Source organism: Cimex lectularius, unplaced genomic scaffold (genome assembly GCF_000648675.2).
Source record: "Cimex lectularius strain Harlan isolate CLEC.00 unplaced genomic scaffold, Clec_2.1 scaffold97, whole genome shotgun sequence".
Classification (NCBI taxonomy): Eukaryota; Metazoa; Arthropoda; class Insecta; order Hemiptera; family Cimicidae; genus Cimex; species Cimex lectularius.
The window spans coordinates 896,139-921,174 of NW_019392672.1; the positions used below are offsets into that span (position 1 = coordinate 896,139).

Below are 25,036 nucleotides of genomic sequence, written 5' to 3' on the forward strand. Positions count from 1 at the left end.
TTTTAAATTCATAATTTGAACTTTCTTTGTGATATATGTGGCATCATATGACAATTATTGTAATCTTTAATTTTCATTTAATTTATTTAATGAATTTTTTTCTCACTTCATTATTTTTATTTTTTCTTTAATTTATTTTGTCTTATACAACTTTTTAGTTTTTTTCTTTTTTTTTAATGAGGGTTCGCAATAGCAGAGGTTATATCAACCCTCGGGGTGCAGGTGTTTTTGAAAAAAAAATCATTTGTAAGTATGTCGGGTACGAATGCAGGGTCGCTGGATTCGAACTCGGGACCTTTACCTTAGTGATAAGCGCCGTGTCAACGCCTAAACCGTTGCGGCCACCGACGCCCCCCTCCTTTTAACTTCTTTTAATTTAATTTTTAGTAATTTGGTTCACTGGCATAACTCCTACCATTTGTTACAAGCACTGTTGTTAGATGGTAGGCCAAAATGTGCAGATTGGTTAAATGACTCAATTTTTAGTTATTGATTAATTTATTTTATCCTTTAAATTTTTTTCCTATTTTTATGTTTTATCTTACCCTATTATCGTAATTTTCGCGAATAAAATTATTATTATTATTATTATTTCGTGTGATATGTTATGAACAGAAAAACACCTGGAAAATGGGAGTGCGTCTACATAAATCTAAATTCCTCTCCTCCCGGTTTCTTCCTCTGCAAACAGCCTTACCCAATTAAAGGAGGATTAAAATTGTTTATTATAAATTACCGTTCCGCCCCTTCCGTGAAAACATTAATATTAAATACGTCATTCCTGTTGGAGGAGAGGGGTTGATATTCCATTAATTTTCTTCAATTCACCCCGCGCCGCTCCCTTTGACGTGATTGGAAAGAGCGAAGATAAAATAAACAGAAGGGCAAAGATTGTCAAAGTCCTTTTCCAGCCTACTTATTAACTTAATCCAGATTCTGATTAAAAGGTTTTCATAAGATCATTTCCAAATATTTTATTCTATGAAAAAAAAGGAATAAACCGAAGCCCTGATCAATACACTGCGGAAATACTATTTAGACTTCAAGTTGAAAATGTTTCTACATATATCAAGATAACCATTTTTCCTTCAGGCGAATATTAAAAAACGTGATATTTTATTATTCATGTTGGTACCATTTTTATGATGAATTTCAACATGTAAACCGTAATACCGGAACTTAATGCACATTTAAAGCGAAGCATTTTGAAATTTTGATAAATCCGCGATGAAATCATTTAAACCATAGGAACTATTTAAAGAACGTTCTACCAGTGCTAAATTAACTCAATTTATTTAAATTTTTGGTTGGTATATTTAAGGTTCAGATATTCTATGATTTTCGACGTTGATGACCGTCTTTGCACTTTCGGTTATTTGGTGATATTTGTATCATAAGTGAACGCATTCGTGATAAGAAAAGGTTTTCGAACCTAAAACATGCAAAAATTTGTTTTCAGGAAAGATACAGCAATAAAATAATTAAAAATTTTCCGTGCAGGTCCGGTATTTGGGAGAACTGCAGGGCCGCCTACGAGGACATCGTCAAGCACTTGGAAAGGTAAACAATTTAAAACAATTAACTTATTTTATTGGATGAGAAAGGGTTGCAGGGGATCTGGCTGAAGTGCACAAATGACCGAATCGTCCGGTAATCCTCGGCTGATCCCCTACCTCCGCTCTTTCCCTTCTTTCCCTCCGAGGGTTTAATTCGGTTAATTCTACCATTTGTCTCCGGGAACCGACCAATTATTTATGGGATAAAAACTCTTCTACTGACTTCTGGCGTGCTATTTTCAATTAGCGCGCCTCCCCCGTACACATGCTTATCTCCTAATCGGAAATGATCGGAGGTAAAATGTGTTCTCGTCCAGTCCTGTCCTACTACAGAATTCACCGATCGCAATTAATCAAAATGTTTCCTATTGATCAACGATCCTTATCTGGCCCATATGTTTATGCTGTCTTCTGCTTAAACCGTCACGCAACAAAAGCCTTTTATCATGACAGTACCACCAAACATCACGTTTATCGATTATTTTATACATTTCCTAATTGTCAAACCCATAATTTTCATTTCATATGCAACCTAGCAATTGTATAACAGAAGGAAGATACGTTTAATGATTCACCGGCAAATCAGTTTTTTAACCTAAAATTCGTGGTTTTTCAATGAAGGGCTTCATTAATCGTAAAGGCTCTTTAATTTTTATTGCATTTTGTACACTATCATGATTCTCCATTTATTTGACGTTATTAGCGAAATACAAAACAAAGAACATTTAAACGTCAATTATAATAGGCTTAAAACAAATCTGAGTTAGTTTTAATCCGTTCATTGAGTGCCACCGTGTCGCATACATTAGCCGCTTATTAATAGGGTTAGTACTAGTAGATCTAGTTATATGTATCTAAGAATTCAACGTAAATCTGTTCATTTTTTATAGTCATTTCACTTGGAGTATTTAGCTAATCTTTTAAATATACAAAGCATAAGTGTATCGCTTGAAATAGTCATTTAAAAACATTATATAATAATAATATATATAATGATAATCCATTATATTTAGAGGTCTAACAGACCAAATTACTTATTTCAATTAATTAACCTTTTTATGTAAGGTTTTGGCTGAAATGAAAACGTTAGTGTCATGAGCTGGTTTTGAACTCAACACCTTCCGCTCAATTCGCCGTTGCTCTAATCCAGGGGTGCTCAAACTTGAACTGCTGGCGATCTACCTCAATATTTTTAGACTACTTACGATCGACTCTGAGAGGCTGCAAGTGTGTGTGATGCAGGGTTGTCGTACATACACGATACACCCTACCTACCTAGGTAGGGTGTACCGTAGCATATATAGATATTAGCTTTCTGCACAATATAGGTACATTATTTTAGTCAAGGTTTGGGTTAGGTTTAGTTAGGTTGTTCTCTACAATATCAATGAAAAAACTCATAGTTATTCAAAATTGCGAGTTTATTGGTTGTTACAAAACAAAAGAGTTACATATGGTGTTAAACTTAACTAAGGAGTGGCTTTGGATGTTGAAGCGTGGCACTGCATGTCCTCAGCATACTTTTCATAAGATGGTACGTAACCACTGAGTGCTAATCGCAAGCATGATGACATATGATCGTCAGTTCGTCAGTCGTCCTGACTCATGACTTCAATACGCCTTGTGACAGTCGGACGAGATAACTGAAGTTCTCTAATAGCACACATGATTTCTGTTTTATTTTTAAAATCTCCAAATAAAGTCTCACCCGCTTCAATAAATGCTTCCTTCACCACCGATCCATCTTGGAATGGTTTCTTGTGTTTCGCCAATATATGAGATATTTTAAATGTCGCGATCGTAGCAGCTTTTGATTGTTTGGCTGGTCTTGTGAACATGGGTTGTTCTTTTTTCCAACAAGATATCAAATCACTTACTTTTCGTTTTCTTAATTCACTCTGTGGCGGAAAATCCTTTTCATAGTTTTTATGAACCGTTTTATGATGCCTCTCTAAGTTACCACGCTTAGGTATTGCAACTGACGCACTACAAATAACACAAATGCACTTATCCTTCACCATACAAAAGAAAAATTCTTCCTCCCAATCCTTATTAAAATGATACGTTTTAGATTTCACTGCACTCATTTTCCACTATTTAATAATAAACTTTGTATCGACGTAATATCGCCATCAAGTTACAATTCAGAATGACTCCAATTCCTGCAGGCACAACATTTATATCGGCGTGAACGAAAGTCTCGAATGTTCCCGTCAAACGCGCCGCCCGAAACTAGACTGTACTGTCTCTCGTTGTTTCTAGACTAGACTGTACTGTCTACTAGTCTAGAAACAACGCGGCTTTTCTTTGACAAGTGCCGCGCGTTCCTTTGATAAAGCCACCTTTTGCCGCAAGCAGTGTTATTTTATTACGTAATACATTTTTGTAGTTTAATTACCTACCTACTTATTAAAAATTTTTTTCTTCTCGAGATCTACTCAAAAAGCACTCGCGATCGACTGGTCGATCGCGATCGACCGTTTGAGCACCCCTGCTCTAATCACTTGAGCTATCGTGACTTCTTACGTGCAAGCTCAAGAGATGAGAGCAGCGGCGTATTGAGCCGAAGGTGGTGAGTTCGAATCCTCTCGTGAAGTTAACTTTCTCAACTCAATCAAGATCTTAGATAAAAAGATTAATTAATTGATTGATCAGGCTTGCCGAGCTTGTGACGCTAACTTTTTCATTTCAACCAAAACCTTACATAAAAAGATTAATTAATTGAAAGAAGATGAATTAATTAAAAAAATATTTACAGAAAATACTGATTTTATACAGTAAGAAAAAGCACATAAAAGCTACGAAAAACATTAGGAATATTTTTCAGAAATCGTGAGATGCGGTCTGGTGTGATGTAGGTTTCAGAAAAACATTTTCTTTATCATGCTAACGTTTCGACCTTTTTGAGATCATCTTCAGGGCTTGGCACGATAAAGAAAATGTTTTTCTGAAACCTGGTGGTGATTTTATTTGTTTGTTTATTTAATTTTTTGCCATGAGAAACTTATTGAATATTCAAAATAATCATTTAAAACAATAAAACTTGTTTTACACTGATAACAGTAAAAATAAAGAAACAGATAGATTTTCAGAATAATAATGACAATACTTACCTAATTCCTTGATAGTTCATTTGTTAATAAATTGTTTTATCTATGACAATAATAATTAATAGCAAAGTGGAAGGAATCCATAGAACATTTAAACTTAAGTGAAACTATTTTATTTAAAAGTAAAGCGATATTCCAAATTTAATACATTCTTGTTTCACAGGAAGAAAATTTTTATTTTATTTTAACAATGCTAAAATAATTTTTGTTTGTCATGGTGTAGATTGATTTGTAATTTTAAAATAAATCACCAATTTTACATTTTAAATGACAAAAATATCTTATTGAATCTATCTAGGAATTTGTCCATAAATTAAAAGCATAAAACAAGTTTGGTCAATTTATCACAGCGATCTTTCACAGATATCACGGTTCTTCTCAGTATAAACATGTTTACTAGTGAAATAATAATTTCTTTCATGATACATATAAATGTAAACCATGAAAATCTTTGAGTGTTTTTGCTATCAAATAGGTTTTTTACGCGATTTTCTGGGTTATAATGGTTGTTCAGAAATTTATGTATTTGAAAAACTATACCTCGTAGAGCACATACACACACACAATCTCTCTCTCTCTCTCTCTCTCTCTCTTCAGTTAAGCGGCCTCAAACAACTGGAACAGCATACGAATTAAGGGAGGATTTTATAAAACCTTAAGATGGTATCTTTCGTATTAAATAATCTAGAGAAGAAAGTGGTGTTCTGGGAGTCGTTTGTCGTGGGTAATCTAACAGGAGGGTGAAGTGGAGCCGAAAGGCACAATTTTAAAAATGAGGCAATGACTTAGGAGATAAGAGCAGGGGCGTGATGACACTTCTAACCCTGTCATTTTGTGCGGGGGTGGATTTTTTCTCCGACTCCCGAAAGCAAGGAGAAGGCCGAAAGTGGATTTAAAGTGAGCGCACAGCTGCGCCTCCCTAAGCGTTATTATTATTATTATAAAAACACCCCCGCTGACAAATGACAATTCAACATTGATAGCCACTTGTAGAGGGTTGTGGGCAAAGAGGCGTCGTTTTTCAAAACACAATTGGCAGGGACACTTCCATTACAATATTTCTTACATTTATCTTGGGAAAAAACTGGGGAAATTTTTTTTTAAATTCCCGCCTCTTTCCAGTTGCTTGCATGTCGCGGTATAATCCTGCTATAGATCACCTATGAGCATGAAACTGACTTTCTTTATAGATTCCTTTATAGAAACCTCAGCATAAAATATCAAATACTAATACATTTCACATTCCTGTATCTATCATAAAATATGCCAAAGCCACTTTTTCAACAGTCTTTTTCATTTTTAAAGAAAAACCAAAGCCCAGACTTACAAAGTGTCCACACCGACTGCGATTAAAAGATAATTACTCTAAAACACGGTATTTTGTATAATCTAAATCTATTCTTCGTTGATATTTTTTAAACGTCTATTTACAAAAAAAATATACGTTTCATATACAGTAATTGTAGAAGTGAATCAAAGCTGCGGTCCAATGAATAAAACTTTTGTAAGTTTCCCAAACTTTCGGCCTATATTTATTTCACCTTCCGCACAGCACTACAATAGATAAACAACATTTCTTATTATTAACAGTACTACCACGTACTCCAATAAAAACACACATAATTTACAAACAATTGGTGAAAAAATAAAAAATATAAGGGATCTGGAGTCCATATGAACCCACCGTTAAAAGTCCTTATTTATAAAAACTATATTATAACGTTTATTTACACACACACACACACACACACACACACACACACACACACACACACACACACACATATATATATATATATTGGGTTGTCCGGAAAATAATGCAGGATTTTGGTATTAAACAAAAAAAAAGAAACTAGTTACTTTAAAGCAATGTTCTTTAATCAAAATAATTTCCCATACTCTCAATACATTTCTCCCAACGTGTTGGTAACTTATTAATTCCGTCTGAGTAGAATTCAGAATTTTTAGAATTGATAAAGTCAATAAATGCATTTTCCAGTTCCGTTTGATTTTTGAATATTATGTGTTCTAAGTAGTGGTCCAGGTGTCTAAAAAAATGGTAGTCAGTAGGCGAGAGGTCCGGAGAGTAGGGTGGGTGAGGCAAAGTTTCATAGCCAAGCTCCAATAATTTTTGTGACGTTACACGTGACACATGTGGTCGAGCGTTGTCATGCAACAAAATGGGCCCTTTCCGATTGACCAAAGAGGGCTTCATTACTGCCAATTTCTGATGCATGGTATTAATTTGGTTACAGTATGATTCAGCATTGATGGTTTCGCCAGGATTTAAGAAGCTGTAGTGTATTAAACCAAATGAAGCCCACCATACCGTAACCATTACCTTTTTTTGATGAGTTGGGGGCTTTGGAAAATGTATTGGAGCTTCTCCTTTGTCGAGCCACTGTCCAGAACGTCTAGTGTTATCGTAGAGAATCCACTTTTCGTCACATGTAACAATTCTGGCCAGAAATGGGTCATTTTTGTTTCGACAAAGAAGTGATGCACAAACATCAAAGCGCTGATTTTTTTGGCGATCGTTTAATGAGTGTGGAACCCAATTTTCGAGTTTTTTCACTTTTCCAATCGCCTTGAGGTGGTCAGCGACGGTCGTTTTACTGACTTTGAGTTGCTCTGCACCCACCACTGATCGCAGAACATCATCATTAAGAGAGGAAGGCCTTCCACGACCTTCTTCATCTTCAAGGCTGAAATCTCCCTCCCGAAATTTTTTAAACCACCTTTGCACAGTGCACTCATTAACACAACCCTCGCCCCAGACTTGGTTAATGTTTCTAGCCGTTTGGGCTCCGCTTCGGCCGAGTTTAAACTCGTAAAAGAAAATCGTACGAAATTCTCGCTTTGACATTATAAGGATGACTGAATTATTTCCAAGTAGCGGAATGCTACAGAGGTAAACAAACAATATCATTTGGAAGAGGATTAATAAGTGTTGACATTCATACAAATGAGTAATCCTGTAAACGTAAACAGAATATTTTATATAGATTTTTTTTAATGAAAACTTAAAATCCTGCATTATTTTCCGGACAACCCAATATATATATATATATATATATATATATATACAAAACCTCTTTATCGTAACCTTACATTCCAACCCGATCTACTTACAAATGGGCTTTATTCAAAAATACCAGCACCTCGAGGGGTTGTTATGACTTCTGATGTTGCGAGCCCGCTTTGAAAGTAATAATAATTATTATTATTGTACAATAAGTTTACCTTTTGTAGTTCCCTGATGAAGGGGAAATATAGACACCGGAAGCTTTTATAAGTTTTCCAAGCATACGTCCTGTATATTTTGCTTTCCGCAGAGCACTACAATAAAGTAAACAACATTTCTTATTATAAGCAGAACGAACACGTACTCCAATAAAAACACACAGAATCTACGTACAATTAGTGAAAAAATATAAGGGATCTGGAGTCCATATGAACCCTCCGTTAAATAAATAAAAAAAAACCTTCAACCCGACCTCCTTACAAATGGGCTTTTTTTAAAAATGCCAGCACCTCGAGGAGTTGATATGACTTCTACTGTTGCGAACCCTCTTTAAGAAATAATAATTATTATTATTATACAAAACGTTTACCTTTTGCAGTGCCCTGATGAAGGGGAAATACAGACGCCGGAAGCTTTTATAAGTTTCCCAAGCATTCGATCTGTATATTTTGCTTTCCACAGAGCACTACAATAAAGTAAACAACATTTCTTGTTAAAAACCATACTACCACCTACTCCAATAAAAAACAAAAATACAAAATTTATGTACAATTACTGAAAAAAAAGGATGGGGACTCGAAATGAATGAAAATCCATAGTTATGAAAAATATATTATAACATTTGTTTACAAAAAATTACGTCTTTAAAAATAAAATAAAAACCTCTTTGTCATAGCCCTGCATTCGAACCCGACATACTTATAAATGGGCTTTTTTCAAAAACACCATCATCTCGAGGGTGGGTGTATAAGACCTCTGCTGTTGCGAACCCTCGTTAAACAATAATAATAATTAAAAACGTTAACCTATTGTAGTGCCCTGATGAAGAGGAAATATAGACTATGAAAGTCAGGCAAACTGATAGTTTTGTTCATTGGATCTCATCCCTGATCCTCTTCTACAATTAACAACTGCTGGTCGATGACTACATCCTTACTGTTTATAATATATTACTTTGTCCAACACTGCACGTCCAAGTAGTGCACGGATTCTTAAAAATATGCAGATATAAATAAACGCCCTGGAAATGATTTACAATTCTAAATATTATTCACCGGAAGGCATTTTTGTTTGTGAGTAGTTATGCAAATGATACTGATAATCTAACAAGGATAAAAGTTATTTTTCTAATTGGCCATTTCTTACTTTAATCCAAACGACCGTAAAGCGCCTTTTTAGTCTTTCTAATGATCTCAAGATCGATTGCAACGGTCGGATTAATAGACACAATATTCCCGCGGGTTCTGCAAGTGAGGATGGTATGTATACGCCCTCAGGCGAGACAGATCTAACGGTAGTCGACGGAAATTAAATTACCCCTTATTAATGCAACATTATATCGATGTTGAAAGGTTATAATATTAATTGAAACACGTTTTTTCTAGTTGGTCAAAATTTTTTAAATTTTGCACCATTTTTTAAATATATTTTTTTTTTAATAGGATTTGGTCGTTTCCAATGAATCCTGTCTGTCTTGTCGGACTGGTTGTTTCAGCATTTTGCCTCTATTGACAAATAACAATAAGATCAACAAATTAAAATGTTGACATTTTTAACCTGTCGGCAGATCTGGATGGTAGGAAGTGGAAATAAAAATACATCTCGGTACAACGTGAATTACAGTAGTTTTAAAAAAATATTTGTGTGCAAGTTGAAAGAAAAGAAAGTAGTGTCGTGTTATTTTTTTCGGCTTGGTTAAAGGGGCGATTATATTTGGCATATAGTCGGAATTAGATTAAACGGTTTCGCCTGGTTTTGATTGATACAAGGAGGGTATGAAAATTCTTAACTTGAAACGAGAAGTTAAGGCGGAAGTGAATATAAGTGGAAACACACACGGGGGATCGAAAGGAATCTCTGTTCTTCCGTCCAATTAATCCCCCCACCGTCTTTAGTTATTGTTTACGGCCTCCAGCTTTGATCTCAAGAAATAATTCTCCGAGTCGCAAAATTAAATCATTTCCTTCAAAAGCTCAAAGCACAATAGGAAATTTTTCCCCTGAAATCCGTGGCAGTCATTGAAATTTATAGATCTCCCTCCCTCCCTCCCCTCGTAATTTGTACGTTTTATTATACCGAGGGATGAGAGAGAAGAAAAGGAGGGATTAGGATCCTTTGTGATCTCCATACGACCTGAGCCCCGAACAGAGGGAATTTTAAGGTCATTTTGAGGGATGGAGAAATATGGATATTGGTTTCTCTTGTAAACTCTGCCGTAGTGGGGTGGGCCTTCTGACTGTCCTTCGGCTCCCTCTCCCGTCTAAACTTCAGAAGTAATTAAACAAAAGGGGAAATATGACACTTTTTATCGGAAAGGCATGAAATTGAAAACCTTTTGCCAGGTACACAAAGGAGGAAAGATTTTGAGAAGTTATTTAATAAGGGGGTTGCGACTTGTACTAATTATTCTCTAATTACAGTATAATGAAGAGAGGGTGGAAAAATCCCCCTGTAACTGACAGGGCCGAGGATCGGGGAGTCTTAACTCACTGAATATTACATAAGGAAAAGGAGTTAAACCACCCCCGACTCGTCGGCAAACAGGAGAAAAACACGCGTGACTGCAGAAGGGAAGTGTGATTCGGGTTTATTGGAGTCCGAAACCGATTGATATGCTAATTGTGACACGGCTCTATTCCAGCGGGGGCGGCTGACCGAGCCCGATTAAAACACCGCCGGTCGTCCCTAGTTCAAAGGAAATGACAGATTAATCCTGCAACGTCCGGATTTTTTATTAAATCCCCCTCCGCACACCGGCTGCCGCTGACAAATGTCTAGGCGACCATCAAAATACCATCATTCCGTCCTTTCGGGGGAGCGTCACGGACCGTCGGACTCGGCCAACTTCAGATTGCACTTTCCAAACCCGATTGACTCCTTTTCGACACGTTTTTTGTCATAACGTTGAAATGAAGCCAGCCCGGATTAATGGTGCCCTGTCACCGAGACATGCCGCACGACATGTCCATCCCTTTTAAAATGACTCCGACTTATTTTCCACTTTCCACCTAACAACAGGATTCCTCGCATTCCGACATCCACATTCACCTCGATCTACTTAAAATAAAAGCAACTTCGCGCATGTACATTTCACAATTTTCAACGTGCAGTAATGTTACCAGTTAAAAGAAAATATATATATTTTTAATTTTAGTCAATTTATCACAAATATACACTGCCCATCAAAATAAACCGACCACATGGTTTTTGAATGAAAAAAATGTCAACTTTGGAAATGCTTATTTGTTCAGCCTTTTAAGTCACAGACCTGCTCGACGTTTCATTTTTTAGAAAATTTAACACTGAACATGCCATGTCTTTTTAAATGTTTTCCTAGTTTCAGTCATTCATCAGGAAATTCAAAAGTTCAGGAAGATATTAATTTTTTCACTTTTTACAAAAACTTCAAATTGACCTGTGGAGCCAAGAAATCATTTTTGGAACGCCCCCTGTTCCAATCGATAGGAAATTTTAATAAGCTTTCAATTAGTCACCTTCCACTTTGCCCGACTTCTCAATTTTTGAATTATTTTTTTGACAAAAAACGTACTTTTTCACGTGCTCATGAAAAAAAAAACTATCATTCTCTCTCCCGATTTTACCATACACCAACCTACACCTAGCGCAGGCTTGTGACTTAAATGGCTGAGAAAATTTGCATTTCTAAAGTTGGCCATTTGTTCGTGCAAAAATCAGTTGTTTTTTTTGATGTTGCAGGTAACTAAATCACAGAAAAGTATATTAATGAACACAGAAGTACTTCAAAATTGATAAAATTAGTATTTGACAAAAGTGACGCGTTTTTATGTTAGTCCTGATGTTCCTCAGGGTAGCGTTCCGGCCCCAACGCTATACCAGCTGACATCTCATTACATCCTCAAACTACCACACTCATATTTGCAGAATATACAACAATTCTCGCAGTAACTCCTATGCTGTCATTTCCACTCGTAACCTCCAACAACTCACAATTCTAGGGCCTTGGAAAAGAAATGAATAACATTTGACACAAACAAACCACCCACAATACCTTCTTTTTAAAGGTTTTCCTCGAGCCTCAGTCATTTTAAGCTTTCAATTAATTACCTTCCACTTTGCCCGATTTCTCAACCGTTTTCGAGTTATCCGCGATTGTTGGTAAATAACGTTGTTTTTTACGTGCTCACAAAAAAACCGGTTGCTCTCTCTCACTCTCTCTCTCTCTCTCTCTCTCTCTCTCTCTCTCTCTCTCTCTCTCTCTCTCTCTCACCCTCCCCCTCCCATTCTCACTCCCTTCCTATTTTTCTACTCACAAACCTATTTTTTCAATAAGTTATCCAAAGCCAAACTGCCACAACACCTGTTAAGTGGGAAAGAAAAGTTGAATTTTCGTGATGAGGTAAAGAAGTGGATATCGACAGCAGATGAAAGTAAGAATTGTCGCTTTCCTGCTCACTTTGTAAAAAAATCCTCGGAAAGAATGTTCTAGAAGGTAAAATGTGGTTTTTTCCATGAAAACCACGATTTTTCCCAAAAATCCGCAAAACTCTGGGTAGTGTATTTGAGGCGTAAGCCTTCAAATCGGATCGATTATTAATAAATAATAAAACATTTTTTATTAAATTTATTCGATATTTACAACTACAAATATTGTATTGAGTAAATCAATCATATATTCACTAATTTCGTGGACCGCTTGACCAATTAATATATTAAAATTAATTAAGGTTTTTAGTTGAGATAAAAAAGTCAATGGCACGAGCGGGATTCGAACCCACGATCTTCGGCTAGATACGCCGCTGCTCTACCACTTGAGCTATCGTGACCTCGATCCATTCGGACACTAACCTCCCATCTCAACTTCACCTTTTGAATTTTCCCTCCTTTTTGCCATTTTTAGAGCAGCGGCGTATCAAGCCGAAGATCGTGGGTTCGAATCCCGCTCGTGCCATTGATTTTCAATATATGTTCAATATATGTTGAATTTGTCGAGGAAAAGTTGCCTAGTGTGAAGGAGTGTTGCAACTTCTCCTACAAGAGACTCAAATGACAAATTTGACATGTATGATTGATTTACCTAACACTATAATAAAGTAGTTGTAAATATCAAATAAATGCAATAAAAATGTTCTATTACTTATTGACAATCTATCGACGATTTATAAAACATTAAAAAATGAAAAATTAATTTGTGATGTTAAATTCGAAATTTCCTTTTAGCTTCAGACATGCTAGGCATACATGTCCACAAGGTTTTTTGAAAATAGAAACATCACGTTTACGACATAGGGTGATATTTGTTTTTCATGTTTTGGTAAGAGTAGACGTGAATAACTAAATCTTGCACGATTTTTAAACGGAAACATTTGTACGAATATCTTAAATATTTTCTAATATTCACTAATTTCCTGGTCCGCTTGACCAATTAATACATTACAATTAATTAAGGTTTTCAGTTTTTATGAAAAAAAGTTAATGGCACGAGAGGGATTCGAACCCACGACCTTCGGTTAGATACGGCGCTGCTCTACCACCTGAGCTATAGCTCGAGGTCACGATAGCTCAGGTGGTAGAGCAGCGCCGTATCTAACTGAAGGTCGTGGGTTCGAATCCCTCTCGTGCCATTAACTTTTTTTCATCAAAACTGAAAACCTTAATTAATTGTAATTTTCTAATATTTTGTATAATAATTATATAATGCCATAAACAGTTTTTCTAGTGTGATTGTTAACCTATTTTACTGGTTGGTTATTTCTATTAAATCTGTAAAAAAGCAGAAAAAACACATAATTAAATTGTTTTGTTTATGCAAACGAAAACACATTCATGTTTACGTCTGGGTTGAGCGTACCATATTATTTTTCAGTCAACGTTTTTCAGATTTGTCTAATAGGTGTAAATATCAAAAGAAAAACAACTCTACTGCTGACTCAACTGGTTATTAAGTACCAAGTAAGTTTATTCACCTGTTATAGCCATGTTCAACTAACTACATTTGCACAGTAGCTTATACGGACTTAAACCTATTTTGAAAATCAATTACATGTTCAGACCTTTCCAGCGACAGGGATAATCGAAGCGTTGTTATTATTAACCGTCCTTCCGTTTCGTGTTTTGGAATGTTAACTTCCAGGGGAATTTTAAAGGTAGGTAATGAAAATTTAAGAGAGAGAGGGAGAGCCCTCTCCTAGAGACTCAATTAGTCACAATTAATCATCGGCTGTAATTGGCAGAGCAGTCCGTGAGTATTAATAATCATATACACTCAAGGGTCGGGGGCTCAACCCCTTGGCGGAGAAATCGAAAACTCATAAGTAAGAAGGCGGAGAGGAATTATGGGTGGGAATTAACAAAGTTTACACTGACTTGCTACAGGGAGAGCAATCCCCGTACGAAAACTTTGACATTCCCTGCTTATTTGATGTAAATTGAATCCCGGCGAACTGCGAGGCGGGCTGGGAGAAATTTATACCTCGCCGCGTGAGATATTGTTGCTGGAGAAGAAATCTTTCCGGCCATCAGCCGTCTTGCTTCCTCGCTCCATGCATTTTAAAACGGCCGCTTTATGCTGTGTGTCAATAGCAATCTGCCTCCGCCTGCATATTGCAGACTACACAGCCCACCTCTCTTTTCCTCTGAATCGCCCCTGTTTTTATTAAAATCCTGTATTGAATTCTTTCCTCCTCGGTAGATCTTTACATTGACGGGCCTTATTCATAAAATCATTGCATCTATATTAATGACCATTCATCCCAAAATCCGGAGAAAAGTTATAACGACGCTTACGCAAAATTTAAAAACGATACTTTAATACTATTAAAATTAAACAATGACATGTTTTATCATCCAATTTTGAGAAAATATTTTTATAGGAAAATTTTAATGACTTCATATGATTTTATAAATTGATTTTTAGTAATCTTGCAGAATATCTACATCATAACCACACAAAAAGAACTTTTCGTCATGATGATCCCTGAAGCTTGTTTTGTTGTTTAAGATCGTGCTATTTGTTTCATCATAGTAATTACGATTTGCGAACGGCAACAAAATATTGTTTGACCCCCAGGGAGCGCTCATCACTGTAAGGTAAAGGTCCCGGGTTCGAATCCAGAGGCCCTGCTTTACACAAACAGGATTTTTTTTCAATAACACCTACACTCTGTGGGTTGATATGACCTCTGTTGTTGCGAACATTCGTAAAAAAAATTACGTTGAATGTCTTTTGTACTTTTATATTAGGTTAACTTTAAGGTTCACTTAAAAAAACTTTTACTACTACTAATGTATTAGTTTTTCTTTTTTTTTGTCTGTGTTTAGTGTAGGTAAATAAATTGCGATAAATGAAAACTCTCAATGCCGATCACTAGCCAATTATGACAGGCTATGTTAACATAAACCCATCAAAACGACTTTATTGCAAACATAATGTGTATAATTTTTCAATTGTACAATTTATTAACATTGTGATAACAATTACTGTGATAGTTATACACACACGCGCGCGCGCACGCACCACACACGTTTTATATATATATATATATATATATATATATATATATATATATATATGCATATATGTGCATTTATTTATTTATCTATTTATATAATTATATGTTTAGTTATATAGTTATCTCTTACCTACTTACCTATGTGCTTTAAACGTAGCCAAATACATAAATTAAGTACTCTTACGATAAATACTGTAATGTTTATCTAATTAATAATTTTTTCATTACTATTAACTTTATGTATGCAAAATATTTGTCAGCGCTTTTTAATTTTCCCCCTACTAAACATAAAAAAGTTAGAAGAAAAACTTATAGAAGGGAACAAAGTTACCAAGTTGTCTTTCTTCTATTATGTCAGGATGCACTTGTACTTTGTAAAAACCTTTTTTTCAAATTTTAAATAAATACAACAATTCTAATCATTGTGCCAACACAGATGAATAAAAATAGGTAAAATATATTGCAGTATTGGCGTTTTGCTAGTAGATTGGAGAGGATTGCTATCGAATTTAGGATTAAAATAGCAGGCCAAGAAATCTCAATCGAATTTGATATTGCAAAAATAATTCAAACCTTGTTGGTACAATTCAATACATACTAAGTTGAATGCTTGGTCAGGAGAAGTAAGTTGTACTTGGCTAAAAAAGTCATTTATTCCATTTTGGTTCGTACTTTTTTTTATCGCTTTCTCGTTTTTCCCTCCCTCACACGTCAATGGGAGGGAGGCTATTATAAGAGAAATAAAGACATTTCGGCGTAATGAGAAAATGCTTTTAACGCCGTTTTCCCGTTGCCCTGCCCCCTGCACTAATGTGTTTCTTTATTGGAAGGGCTCCGGAGTAATAACGTAATTATTATATCAAGACAAAACTTTCCCGCCTTCGCTTCCGCCTGCTCTTCCCGGCTTAAGAGTCCCTGGCCTTTTTTTATTACCATTTCCAGGAGGTTAATGCTTTTTATTGAAATTACTTTCGTCACGATCTATCCCTGGGGGGACTGAGAAAATATTCGCTTTGAGGGCTCATTTCAGTTTGGAAATTAGGCAAAATTCGATTAAAAAGAAGATCGTATTATATTTTTACAACGCGCGTTTTAGGTTTTCGAAAAACCTCACCGGTACATCTTAATGAAGCTATTTGAAAAAAAGAAAAAAACTGAATATGCTAATACATAAAATTAAAACTATATTTGGTTTGTACTGTCTTTTTTCCACTCGAATAGGAAAATTCAAGCCAAAAAATATTTTCATCATTTTTATGTGTAAAGATCAATCAGAAAGCGGGAAGATGGATAGATAGATAGATGGAGAGAGAGAGAGAGAGAGAAAGAGAGAAAGAGAGAGAGAGAGAGAGAGAGAGAGAGAGAGAGAGAGAGAGAGAGAGAGAGAGNAGATAGATAGATAGATAGATAGATAGATAGATAGATAGATAGATAGATAGATAGATAGATAGATAGAGAGAGAGAGAGAGAGAGAGAGAGAGAGAGCGTCAAGCAGGGTTTGGATAAGAGAAGTAAGGATCAAGTGGTGCTGTCAACAGATACGCACTCAACGCATGCAGTTCCAAACCCATTCACATTCACGCTCATTCTTTAATACATACACTCCTATGTAAACACCATTCATTCAATTAGGATGGTGGAGTACTCGACTGCCATCACTCTTTACACATATTACGCTACTAACCTCCGACATAGACGTTCTCACATAGCACATTCTCGCTAATAAATACGTTCACTCTCAACACAAGCTAGGCATACCCAACTATTATTACTACATACTACTCGCTGCCGTGCTCAAGCACAATTCTCGAATCGTGTGGTATTCCTGCGCGCTCTCTGTATGGAGACAAGGAATTGCACCCTCCGATTAGGGGGACACATCGAGCTTCTACATACGTGGGCTTTGGCCACTTTTGACTCTTAATAAGTGTGTCAACCTCAAATAGGCTATTCTTAATCGGGTTGAGGATGAACCTTCTTCTACGTGACAGATCCTCCCATCGAGAGTGCTCTTAATACGTGAGAGCTTCTCTGTCGACCCTGCCTAATAGACAGTCTCTAGAAAGGTGCAATGAAAAAAGAGATGGTAGAGACAAATTATAGAGAGGGATGAAGGGGAGGGATAAAAAATAAACAAAATAAAAATGGGTAAAAATTTAGGGGAGAGATTCTATAAGACATAGTGTGTCACATTGTATTGTGTTCCAATATAATCACATATGACAATATATCTATTTATTACGCATTTACATTTTTATGTTTTACTTGTGAGTCAGAAACAAGACACAAACTATCCACTGCTGTCTTATGTGTTATATATAAACTTTTTTTAAATCTAATAGGGGATCCGCCCGCAAAAATTATGCTATACAAATCGTGAATAACTAATCATAAAAAACCTAATAATGTAATAATATTGAAATAAATGAGTGAAAAGATACGGAGAAGCGTTTGAAGACAGATTCATCAATCAAGGTTAGGAGAAAGGGGAAGCCAGGGGGAGAGTCAGACATCATAAACAGATATATACAGTCTGTGGGCTGTCAGCGTAGCACGAGGCCCCAATTTTTGAAATCGTTCGCTACCGTCTGGGCTTCCTTTCAATATCAATATTTAATGTTAAGGGAAAAGCGGGCCCTCCGGGGACTCTAGGGTTTGTTGATTAATTAGCAGTTTGCCTCAATTAGAAGCCATAACTGATGTAAGATGGATGGAGATCTCTCCCTACCCTTCCTGCAATATTATATTGTCTTGAGAACTCTCCCCAGACACAGAACACCCTTTATTAGCCGAACGGAGAGAACAAATTAGCCTCTGGAAATATTGACGCCGAGTAACCGCAACAAACTCATATAACTTGGCACACGATAAATTTCCATAACCGTCTAACATCTCTAACAAATTATCGAAGAAATAAACATAAGTTCGCCGGCGAAAGGCCACACGACCTTAATAACTAATCTTCCTTAGGGGGCTTACAATTGCTTTCAACTTTGTCTTCTTCCAAAAAGAGACCCAACTCCCCAATAACGGACCTCCATTATATCTTCCAACACCAATAAAGGCGGTACCACAGATATTCACTTTCACCTTAAATAGAATTTTTCTAGTAATTTGATAATAACATATTCAAATTATTATATAATAAGTGTCTTTTAAAAATTATTTCATGATGAATGTATTGAATTAATTTATTAATCGTTTTTTTCGAAAAATGTACCCTTAAGTCTAGTTATGGTTAGTTAGTTATTAAAATCTAGTTATCCACCATTTTAAGCCATAAAATATATAATATTTTAAGTCCCTTTAGATCGACATGTTTTCTATGTTCAATTCCTTTTAATTACGTTCAAATTAGTCTCATGTCACTCATAATAGAATATTAATATAGAGATTTCATCGTAGTGAGAAATAGAAATATGAGTTCTTAGTGTTGGACTCTTAATAAAACCCAGGGATGCCGATTCGGCAATTTACATCTTCTTTACCCTTCAATAATTGAGGTTTTTCCCTTTGGAGGCTAAGGATAAAGGCAAACAGCAATAAAGGCCGTGCAAAGAGCTCAAACAATTGTTTTCAGACGGGGAGAATAGATTAGAAAACCCTTCCCCGGTCAGCGAGGATCCCCTGAGCTTCCTTCCGGTAGAAAATTAAAAGAATTCCCTTTTTAATACGAGTGACTTTAATTCCCGTAAAGATTAGGGGAACCGGAGAGTGGACTTGAGAGCAAATCCCGGGAGCTTTGCCGTACTTCTGTACGGTTGACTTAATAACGAAGCACGAAAGCTTTCTTCATTCCATCGGGTAAATAAAGAATTGTCATCGATATCATACTGATCTCTCACCTAAACAATGCACAAAAATCTCCCTAAGTCAACAGAACACATTAATAAAATAATCACATACACAAGTGTGTACATAAAAAAATAATTAAAAAAGAGCAGTGTAATATTACTTCATGATCGAATTGATTAAATCAACTGGTTTAATTTTTAATTGATTTTTATTGATAAATGAAGACACAGTTTTTCTTTCAGAATATTATAAGACAAGTGATATTTATTGACAAAAGTAAGGATACTCCCGGGTAGATTGGTATAACCGGGAACGAATACTAGATAAGGCAGCGAAGATTACCACGACGAGACCACACGACCCCACCCACTCTGTTCGTCCAGCGGATTTGCTAATGTCATAAAAATTATTGGAGAATCCGCTGGATCGAAAGAGACACATCTTAATTAGAAAAAAGCAAAAAAGACATTGGTCCTGGACCTGTTGAGGCTGGGTCTAGAACGGAAAAGGTCATGCTTAAATGTTGCGCGTCATACCAAGATCACATTTGGACACCTAATGCGGGTGAGACCACGTAGGTGCTCGGTGTATGAAGGACTTAAGGAAGGTAGAAAATATAACAGACTGCAAAGAAATTGACCTGTCAGTGGCCTTGAGGCACATCAGCAGGCACAGATCGGTGATTCAGTCTCTAAGAGGCATAACTATTTTTTAATTGTACATAGATCTTTGTACTTTCTTTTATGTGATATGTGTTATTTATTGGAACAAATGTATTTATTTGCGTGAATGGAGGGGCTTATCCCTTAATTTCTCCGAGGAATATCGAGTTGTCTGGGGTGGTTGAACGATTTTTGGTATGTGTATGTAATTTCTTAGTGTGAATGTGAGGTTTATCTCCAATTACCTCGAGTAATATGGAGTATTCTGGGGTTGTGAGTATGAATGTGTGAATGTAATTTATTAATGTCAATAAAGGGGCTTATTTCCATTACACCAAGGAATGCGGAGTGATTTGGGGTAGTGAGTATGAATGTGTGAACGTAATTTATTAGTGTGAATGGAAGGGCATATCCCCAATTACTCAGGGGAATATTGAGTACTACACGAGAGTTCGTTACCGTTAAATTATGAAACATGATAACTTGGAGAATCAGTAAAAGAACTTAGTAGATTTAAACGCGAGAATGATAGGAACAGATATGCGACCAAAGGAAAGAGTGTTGGCGACAACCAATGTAGATTGGCGGCTCTAAATATTAAACAAGTAAACAATTTTTATGGTGGGGGGGTCTGTGGCCGCAACGGTTTAAGAGTTGGCACGCGGCTCATCACTGTAAGGTAAAGGTCCCGGGTTCGAATCCAGCGGCCCTGCATTCGATATACTTACAAATGAGCTTTTTTCCAAAAACACCAGTACCCTAAGGGTTTATATGACCTCCGATGTTGCGAACCCTCGTTAAAAAAAGAAAAAGAAAAACAATTTTTACATACGAAAAAATAATTTTCTATACTCATAATTTTTAATTTTTTATCTTGTATAGAGAACTATTTCTCAATTTTCATTAATTAAATCTTCATTTTTCTTTAATAGCTCATAATAAGCATACTGGGTGTCCGTTTTAGATGGCCCGGATGAATTTCTCTTGAACCAATGAGCTATTAAAAAAATACGTGTTTAATATTTTTAGTTTTGTTTCAAATTTTTATCTTTTTATGAAGAAAAATTACACAAGGTACCTCAGGCCCAGTTCAACTTCAAAATTTCAAATACACGACCATATAAATCCTTGGACATCATTTTAAAAGTTTTTTTTTTTTGATGAGCTACCCTGTACAATTTTTTTCCCAAAAAAGGTAAAAATTTAAAACTGGACTAAAAAATATTAATAACGTATTTTTTTATAGCATTATTAGTTCAAAAGAAATTCATCCATCTAAAAAGGACACCCTGTATATAAAAATTAATATTTACAATAAAATTATTTTATTACTTTGGGGCGAGTTGGGTGACTCTAGTTAGAAGTGCATAGTCTCTTTTTTTTTTAAAAGGGGACACGTTTATGTTCGTTTGTCGGCAAACACAAATCGTCGGACATATGTTAGGACGAAACAGGTGCCCGATAAGGAAGAACGAATCTACCGTTTATCTGTTTTTTAATCCACGGGAGTCATGAGATAAGCCGAGTGCTGAGCTAATAGTTGGGTTTTGTTATTTCCCCCTAGATAAGCTGCAGCTTTTAATAAAGAGGTGGGCAAACAGTCAGCGGCTCGCAGGCGGCAATATATTGTTTGCAAGCCGAGATAAACCTCGTGAAATGCCCGATTTGTTCAACTTCTTCAAAATTGATTCCCCCGCTGACGCCAATTACCAAATGATGGAATGCCTGTTGTTACAACGTGAAACAGGAACTCCCAGGAGTCCTCATCAGTCAACGTTCTCCGAGGCCGGGGAGGACGTCCTTTTTGCATATTTATCGGAAATGGACGTTCGGCCCATTTTGGAAAACAGTGTTCTTTTAATACTAAAAACAAAAATTAAGATGTATTTCATAACCATAAACAAAACTAAATCGATATTTTTCTAAGGTTCATTCCTAATTGTCAAGATATGAAGTAAGTTTTTTACAAATAATTAATAAACAACAATTTTTTGTTTTATTTTCTTTATATATTTTTTAAAAATTTCATATAGTTTTTTATGATACCAGTAACAATATTTACGTTTGCATAAGTATTTATTTATATACTTATATATTTCTTTGTTTGTTGTAGTCCTTTTTCTTTTGTTCTCAAAAAAGTATCTATCTATCAACAATTAAGACATAAAACATAAAAACTAACATAAACATAAAACTAAATCAATATTTTTCTGAGGTTCATTCTTAATTGTTANTATATACTTAGGAAGTATATAGGAAATATTTCCTAAAAAAAGAAATATCTTTAGTATTATTTCATTCGAAGAAGGGGTAGAACATGATAAGAAAATCGATATCCTTTCCCCGAACGTTTTTGAAATGTGTTATTATTTTTTTCACGGGGAATGCTATTTTTCAGATCCACCCTCTTAGGAACCGGCGGAGGGTCGGAACCCCCAAATGAAGATTACAGGTTTCTACTTGTAATTAATTCATTTCTGTCCAGGATGAATATCTCAAACAGAGTTCCCCTTGCGGCTTCTCGCGTTACTTCATTAAACAGGTCCGGCCCCGACCTAACGAGGCCGACTTTATTAAGCGGAAATTCTATACAGTCGATAGTGGCATTTGTCACTGTTCAAGTGCACGTACACTCGGTCGTAAGGAGATTAAAACATGGAACGTTTTTTCTTTATTTTTCAGACTGAGAGAGGAGAGAGGCGAGAACGAACGAGCCCTCGCACTCGACCAAAAGCAACCCAGGGACCTGAGTTTACACAACGGAAATCACTACAACAGTAAGTTTGTTCACTTTGTTAAGTCAATAAAAATAAACAAACAAAACCTACTTCCTTTAATTCAAGGAATTTAATTTCGCTCACTAACAAACAAAATTATAAGACATGATCGATCGTTCTCAATTCACGCCATTTTTGCGATGTTACATTTTTGAAAACAAGTTTACATGAATACATTTTCGATAAAAAAATCTGATTGTCTGTAATTTGGTCGTACCGACAATTTTGGTCTGCCAAAAACTAATGCAGATGGGCTGACGAATTACAGAATCATCGCAGACCACATGGAGATATATGGTAAGATGTTATTAAATTGTTCGTAATTGGTAAATTTAAATAGGTAATATCGAACAATAGTATAATTTGTCTTATTAAAATAATTCAAAACAATAGTAATCATACATACGCGATTATGATTGAATAAATAATAATAATAATTACAATTAATTAAGGTTTTTAGTTGAGATAAAAAAGTCAATGGCACGAGCGGGATTCGAACCCACGATCTTCGGCTAGATACGCCGCTATCGTTTGAAAAATGGCAAAAAGGAGGGAAAATTCAAAAGGTGGGGTTGAGATGTTAAGTTAGTGTCCGAGTGGATCGAGGTCACGATTGCTCAAATGGTAAAGCAGCGGCGTATCTAGCCGAAGATCGTGGGTTCGAATCCCGCTCGTGCCATTGACTTTTTTATCTCAACTAAAAACCTTAATTAACTGTAATATATTAATTGGTCAAGCGGACCGCGAAATTAGTGAATTTAATTATAATAATAATTTTTATTACAAAGACAAATTATAAAATGAAATAAGATGTATTCAATGATTTACAGACATAAATCTTAATTTGGTATAACCAATAGGTCTCCGTGAATAGGACATAAAATAGTATAACATAGGTTTATTTTACATTGGTAATAATCTAAAAACATAATTAACAAAATGTTAAATCTCGGTCTAAAGAAGTCTCGTTTTCTCGCTTGATCGATCATGTATTTATAGTGGGAATTTGGTTTATTTATGGCATTAAATTATTGCTATCAAAATTCTGCACCCTCCGGCCAAAACTGGATAAGTGGAATTTCACTTCAAACGAGATAAGTGTTTATTCCAGTTTTCGGCCTGTCAGACTGTAAAATTGATTAAGTAGAAACCACTTCCTTTTAAACGCAATTTTTTTTTTGGACAACTCGAAACATTTTCATAATTCTACTTGTATGAAAATACTAAACTTGAAAATTGCAATCCTCTAAGGTTGTCCGTTTTGACTTATTCAGTTTTGCCCAGATGTCGCAAAATTAATTGTATAAAAAACGTTTTGTAATCAGTGAGTCATATTTAGTATGAATTTGATTTGAATAACCTTAGCTTCAATTATTTATTTATATACGGGTAATAGCCCATTTTATAACGATAACCACAGAAAAAGACAAAGAAACTGATGTGTGATTTAACATGAGAGACTTCTTACACAGATGGCTTTTGTACTTTTATATTTTCTATTGTTCTACGAGAAATGTGTGATTTTAACAATTAGATTTGATATTTCAAAATAATTAAGCTTCAATTATCGATTCAACTGTCTTTTGGTAACTTTTTTTTAATAATTACTAAAAATTTATTAAATAAAATTACCATCTGCATAAGATATTTAACTACTCTGCCATTTCCATTTACGTGTGGCTTTAATGTTCTACAGAATAGTTTTTAAATTTATTTGTAGGATTTTAAACTCATTACAACTGTAATTTTATTGTAACATTTATTATGAAATGAAATCGGCCATTACATTAAGAAATAATGGACCAACGATAGTACTAAACTCCTAGATTGTCATGAATTTTTGGTACAATAAGCGATCGTTAAACAATCTTCTCAAGCACTTCTCAATCATTCAATTATTTTATTTTTCAGGTTCGTCAAACGGACAGAGCCCGGTCCTCAACCTAAGCAAATCCGTCGGCGAACAGAGTTGTAGCGACGGCGGGCAGACCGGACCCGAAGACGAAGACGAAGAAGACGACAACCCCTCGGACCCTGAGGACGACGAGGAGGACAAAGACCAAGGTAAACAGAGTGCAAGAAATTTAATCAGACAATTTACTTAGTAATTTTTCAAAATAGAATTGGTAAAACCCTGATGATGATGTTGATGGATACTTCGGGTTGTGCTCACCAGGCACTACAGCCTTCTGACGTACCGTGTTAGTTCCTAGTTCAGTGCAATCGACTCAATTCTTAATTAGGTTATTAATTGTCCCTGCTACACTACGGTGACAATGGGTGGTACAGTGTGGCCAGGGCGGGGGTGCAACCTAAAAAGGTGAAACTCGTTTCCTCGGGCACTTCCCTTTCTCAATCCAGATCCTTCGACATTCTTCCTTGAGACCTCCTCAACCCTGGAT

The 25,036-nt window shown here is 35.7% G+C and overlaps 1 protein-coding gene across 5 annotated transcripts in view; it reads left to right on the plus strand.

Annotated features, from left to right (window-relative positions):
- Positions 1-25,036, plus strand: part of LOC106667103 (dachshund homolog 2) — a 248,288-nt gene that overhangs the window by 136,244 nt on the left and 87,008 nt on the right. For all 5 annotated transcript variants that reach the window (XM_024225339.1, XM_014394805.2, XM_014394806.2 and 2 more), the window contains 3 exons: positions 1,501-1,560; positions 22,540-22,634; positions 24,546-24,698. In XM_024225339.1, the coding sequence (XP_024081107.1) occupies positions 1,501-1,560; positions 22,540-22,634; positions 24,546-24,698 (308 nt within the window). The remainder of the gene's footprint in view (positions 1-1,500; positions 1,561-22,539; positions 22,635-24,545; positions 24,699-25,036) is intronic.